At 40.7% G+C, this 6,216-nt stretch overlaps 1 protein-coding gene across 1 annotated transcript; it reads left to right on the forward strand.

The window, feature by feature from the left end:
• Positions 1-1,259: 1,259 nt before the first annotated feature.
• Positions 1,260-1,386, forward strand: ADIG (adipogenin; the record flags this gene model as incomplete). The annotated part of the gene is made up of 1 exon (XM_010078393.1): positions 1,260-1,386. A coding segment is annotated over exon 1 (127 nt), but the record flags the coding sequence as incomplete, so codon positions are not given.
• Between the last annotated feature and the right edge of the window lie 4,830 nt (positions 1,387-6,216).

Genomic DNA, 6,216 nt, shown 5'->3' on the forward strand with positions numbered 1-6,216 from the left:
CCGCTGCTCGGGGCGGGAAGAGCCCGGGGGACCCGGGGCTTATGGCTGAGGGCAACAGCTCACCATGGAGGCTGGAGAGATCGCAGCTGCTGGACTCTGCTCCTTCCCTCCCTGCATTTGTAGGCACACCACTAAGAGGCTGATTTTCAGAAATGCCACCAGCCTGCAACCCCCGCTGCGTGAGGTGGGGACTGCAAATATCAGCATCCTTGGAGCTCAGGTCGTTAATGGCTTTTCTCGCTTGTTTACCCACTGCACAAAGTAGGGATAATAGCTTTTTATTATCACACAGCGCTGTTATTAACATGAATTAATAAGGATTTGCAAAGTTCATTTAGATTTTGGGATTAAAAGGCTCATTTCAAGGGGCTGTTACTGCCTAAAGCCAAACAGATGCACACAAGCAAGACCGTTAAATGCATGCAATCATTCCTAATGTGCACTTAGATAGCTGCTCTCTTCTAAGGTTTACTGAGAGCTACACAAACAATTAATTTAGCCAAACAACCACCTGTGAGGTAAGCAATAGATAATGGCTTTATTTTATTGGAGGAGAAACAGCGTGATGAATGAATTTCAAGTTACCAAAGTCACATATCTGTTCCTACTTTGATCACTACCAAACTCCTTTACTATTAAGCAATAAATTTATAGACGTATCCTATGAAACATGATAGCTTGCCTTTCTTGGAAGGAAGGGAGATAGAAAGGCAATTAAAATACAAAGGTTTATTTTCCTAATGGATTAACTAATAAATGGAAACATAGAGAGTGGGCTAAAAATAGAGTCCATGTTAATATAGGGCATATTTGTGCTCCATGTCAAACAAGAAAGCCCGGGAGAAGTAATTTTTAGCTAGTCATCCTCTATGCATGAGTTGATTCTATTTTATTGATTTCTCAAAAGTAACCTTGGCTACCCAGTTTCAAAGAGGTTGAAGTGCTTGTATTTGAAGACATAAATATGCATTTAACTATTGTTTTAACATAAGCATTGAAACTTTCCTAATTTGTATTTATTCTTTAAATAGCAACTGAAGCAAGGACAATCACATCATATGTTTTCTCAGTTCTTCTTATCCCATGTTTAATCCTTATCACTCCCTCCCTGCATAGCACAGGGCTGTCCTTCTTGCTAATCATGCTGAGTATATCAGCAGTCTTCTTGCGATTAACACAGTGATGTAATGAGAGTTATTAAAAGGTAGTAAAGCAGAGCAGGCAAGCTGTTCTAAACTTAGTGTAACCTGAAGCAAGCAATGAAGTATCCACTGGTTCCTTTGGTGAATGATCTGACCTTTCCTCTTCTTTTCTTCTGGCTTTGTTTGCCGTTTGTAATACTGTTGATCGTAATTATTATCTGGCTACAGCTTCTACTTAATGAAGGTAAGTTCTGCAATTGATCAGATAAAATGCTCCTGCGTAAAGGCTTTATCTATTAGATTCATCTTTAAAGCACTCTGCTAGCTATTTTTAGGCTAATGACACTTGTCACAGAAGGAAACTAAAGTTTTTTTAGTACTGTTGGTAGCATAGTGAAAATCAAACTCAAATTATTATGCTTGCAGTTAAAAATACTTATAAGAAGACAAGCTGCTGCCAGCTGTTCTTCCTTACGCTCTCTCTTTTTCTGAGAGGCAATTCAATTTAAGAAAGGCAAAGAACAAGTACTTTTATAAATTTATATTAAAAATCCCCCAGAAAGCAAACTTAACCCTCTAATTTTGTACACTTTCAAACTCTGGCTTTGTAGTTCTCTTACACTTCTCTTTTTTTTGTGGGGAGTGGGGGGATGTTACCCATGTGGGGGGAAGCTGTTAAGGGAATCCTTTGAATCTTTTATCAATGCTGAGGCTGATAGAAAATTTTTGAAGGCAGCGGGACGTGCATTTTCATTTATTGCTGTATTTTACATCTCTTTCTGATCCACCAGGGAGTCTTATTTTTAACATGTCAATGGCTAATAACGAGCTTTGGTTTAGGCTAATAATAGGCTTGTTGATGGACTCACGAGGATAAAGCCTTGCTAGTTTGCTCTAATCCTGGAGCATAAGCAATCCCAGTTGAGGAATCAATCATAAATTCAAAAGCAGTGACCCTACCTTTGCAGAACAGCTGTAGGAAGGAATATAAGAACTAAATTTGACTTAACAAATTTAACACCCTCTATTCTTACTTAATGTGGTGTCCAGTCCTGTAATAGGAGGAGTAGGAGTAGCAGATGATTCCTTTGCAGCCACAGGCAGCAGTTGAACAGAAGGTACTCACCATGACAGAGGCTTGTACTCCTTCCTCCTTTCCTGTTCTGTATGTGTGTGCATGCTGCATTTTCAACTTTCAGCTCCTATTTTGCAGGTTTAGCACACAGCTGATGCTCATTACAGCCTCTGCTTGCTGTAGTAGTGAAGTATCTTCACTCCATGCACTTAAGTGCACTCTTGTGGGTGACCGAGCATGGTAATTAAAAATCAGAGGCTGTAAAGGGTTGTGACAGTAGTACAAGCTACCCTGAGCAGCGTAAGCACAGCTTACTGCTGATGTCTGAAGAGCAGAATAAAATATCTATTTTGCATAGGTAAAACACAGTTGTGCCACATACTGACACTTAGGCTGAGTGCCAGCTTTTTGCCTGGACAGAGTAACTCTGGAATCTCTTGATACCTTGAATGAGATTTTCAGATTATGCTCTATTTACCTTCACAATTTCTGGCCCTATGATAACTATTATTAGCACCAGGCCTCTAAGGATTCCCACAAATCCTCTAGCTTCCATTTTAATCAATAAGACTAGACACATTACTAAATTTTTACACACTAGTGTGTTTACAGGATTAGAACATTAAAGTGTTTCTTAATAGTTCTTAAGAGAGAAAAATAAAACAGCGCTCTCTTTAGTAACTTCCTAACTAATTCAGTCATGTCTACTTATGTTATGCTACCCTACAGCGGTTTGTGTTTCAGCTCCTCCTTTAATATAGTTGCTGATTAAGAGCTAATGGTTAAAATCAAACGCAGGTCTCTTATTGCCCAGTAGGTTTAGAAATTCTTTACTTCAGATGAAAAAATATTCAGAAGAACCTTGTCTTGGTTCTAGATGGCACATGTAAGGCTTGCAGCTAGGGAGAAAAAGTCACGCACAGGTATTTTACATGTTCTTTTAAAATATATTTCTAACACAAGTGCCTAGTGCAGAAGAAAGAAAGATACAATTTTCTGATGAGCCTGATTCTGACGCTAAATTTGAGGATGAATCAACAGAGGAAGAATACCACAGTGACATATCCAGTACAGAAATGCAAGAGGAGATGCAATCCAGGAGATCTCTGGGAAAACTGAGGCCCAAACCTGCTTATCTGAGTTCAAAACAAAAAAGCCAAAAGCAAAGTCTTCTTGCTGTAGTCTCAGATAACTGGTCTCAGAGCCAGAAAATAAGACCTTCCCACACTGAGAAGAGTGATCTCTGTAACATCGTGATGGTGAGTAGTATGACCGGACTGTCTCTTTGTGTATCTATTGCTTTTGTGCTTCAGCTCTGATATTTTTCAGCTCTGAGTTTTTTAATCTCTGCCTGACTCCTTGGCCTCCAGGGTTAGAGAAAGCTGTAAGAGGGGTTGCTGCTCAGTTAATGACTAACAAGATTTTTTTTCCGTCTTCCCTCTTTGGAATGACTCCTGTTGTAGAAAAGGTAAAGGTAATACAAAATTATATAGAATAACCATTATTTATGTGTACTGTATAAGTATGTGTATACATATATGTTTAAAGATATGTTTAAATATTTTAAAAGTCTTTGAGAATTGAATTTGAAACAGTGAAAATTGCTACCTGTTCCTCTGAGATAAAAAGTTTAGTGCAACTGTATGTAGAAACTCTCCGGGTGTGTATGGCTGATATTATGTATTTTAAAGATCTACTTCAGATTTCTTACAGTGGAGTATGTGACTGAAAATTAGACTTACGTCACTTGCTCAGTAAGAGCTGAAGCCCGAAGTCACTTTGCAAATGCAGAAGTCCCAATCCTTTTAGGCTTTTTTATAAATCCCAACAGATATATTTGAAGCAGCAGAAGAGATTAGTGTTTTGTGTGACTTCTCTTTAACTGTATGTTCCTTTGCAGAAGGGGCTCAGAGGGAAAGCTGGTCTGTGCCTCCACTGTCACTATTCAGTCCTGTCTACTTATTTACATTGCTGGGTTTTTTTAATTGGAGCAACTGAGGTACTTAATTTACTTCCACCAGCTTTGCTGGAGTGATAACATTTGTTAGGCTAGAATAGCTAAGGACTGGTGTCATCCTAAATTGCCACAGTTGTTTGACTAGCACACCCTGAAGCTGAGCTTTAGCACAGAATCAGTAATATCTCAACTCAAAGTATCTTGATATCATTAACACCACCAAGGCAATACCAAGTTGGTGTAGTAACAGGTTTGGTGTTTGTTTTTTTTTTCATCATTGTTATTCAAAAGATAGAGAAACAATGCTAAGAATGAGCTTGGATTTGTCTATCTAGGGCACCATTTGGTTCTTCTAGAACTCATCACGTATACAAATATTGATTTGAACATGGCAGTTTGAAGATCTAGGGTTTAAACTTGTCTCTTGTAGCATATAATACTTAAACTGAAGGGCTTGTTAGTTGTGTTGGGTGGGGAACAAACACTCATAGTCTCAAATTATTTCTATCCTACTGAAAATGGAACCTTTTCTGAAAACATAATTGCCGTGACAATTCTGTTCCTCCTTTTCTTCACCAGCTGTTGTGCACCATGCTTTCTTCTCTCACCTGGAATTTTGTCTGCCAGTTGTTCCAGATCTCTAATACCGTGAGGATTCAACTGCTGCCATGCTCTCTGATTATCTACATGGCTCAGGTGTTCGTTTTGCTGGGTGAAAAAGTTGTGAAAATCCTGGGCTCCCTAGAGCGTGGAGGACTGTTGGCTCCAGTCGTGGAGAGGAGGTGTAAGCAAACAGGAACTCAGAGGACCACCTCAGGGAGGAGATAAAGCAAGTAGTCCTGTGCCTGTTAACACCAATCCTGCTCAGCATCAGTGAGAGCTACTGCAGCGTGACAGAGGGAGGTTAAGTCTGAAAAGGAAATCTAGGGGAGACTAATCTGACACACACTGGAGTCACAACCCCTCCTTTCAAAGTGACCAGTTCTGACTGGCTAGATATCAACCGAGTGTCTTGGGTGTGTACTCTGCTCCCCTCCTGCTTCACAGTACACCAGTGGTACTCTCGGTTCACCACTGCTAATCTTTGATTTCAAGCAAAGAAGGTCAAGGCAATAGCTCTCAGTAGTGGCTCTTACTAGAGCTTGAATGCAGTACAGCCCAGTGATTATTTTACTCATACTGTAATTAGCACTTCTCTGATCTCCAACTTGTCAGTTCTCAAAGTAGGAAACAATTTTTCAACACTCTGACAAATGAAACAAGCCTACCTCCAGTTAACAAGAAACAAGCCCTTAGCAGATACTGAGTGTGCGTTTCCTTCCTTTCTCTTCAGGACATGCTTTTCAGCACAGCTGACAGGCTGATACAAGGTCAGATTACAGCCCAAAGAAGCACTCACCAACAATTTGATTTAACCAGTTGGTGGGACCACAAGGAGGTTGGTGAGACTGGGATGAGCCATAATTTTGTGGCCTAAGGGTTTACCCGGTCATCGGGCTATGAACAGAACAGCTGTTTGCTCCTCGTGTCAGCGCACACATTCAACAAACTTTTTTGAGGAGGACCTGAATTAGGAAGTCACATCCCAAAGAGCACATTGCCCCTTGTGAAAATGTTTGTCTTTGCTCATCATGTGCAATAACTGCGTCCCTCCAGAGTCTTCCGTGGGCAGAACGTGTAACAGTTCACTAACCCGCACCAGTTCTGAAGCATCCCTTGTTTGCGTTTACTTACTTGTCTTTCCCTCCCCATCCCCTGAAGTCTGTGTGTCCAAATATTTGTTCAGAGCAGTATGCTCTTAAATAAAACTTGTTTGTCCACATCTTTATTTTTGTAGGTCCTTTATTTAGGAAAAAAACCCAAAACAACACAACAAACTATTTGCCGTTCATCAGCTCTCTGCCGAGGAAACCTCCATCCCTCCCCACAGGGTGACCCAGGGTGATGGTCCTTCTCTTTTGGGGACGCCCCGTTTCTCCCCCTCTGCCGGCAGAGCAGGGGCCGGGTGGGTGGTTAAGGCGGATGCTGAGGGACCGGTGACA

The sequence above is a fragment of the Pterocles gutturalis genome, unplaced genomic scaffold (assembly GCF_000699245.1).
Source record: "Pterocles gutturalis isolate BGI_N339 unplaced genomic scaffold, ASM69924v1 scaffold52463, whole genome shotgun sequence".
NCBI lineage: Eukaryota > Metazoa > Chordata > Aves > Pterocliformes > Pteroclidae > Pterocles > Pterocles gutturalis.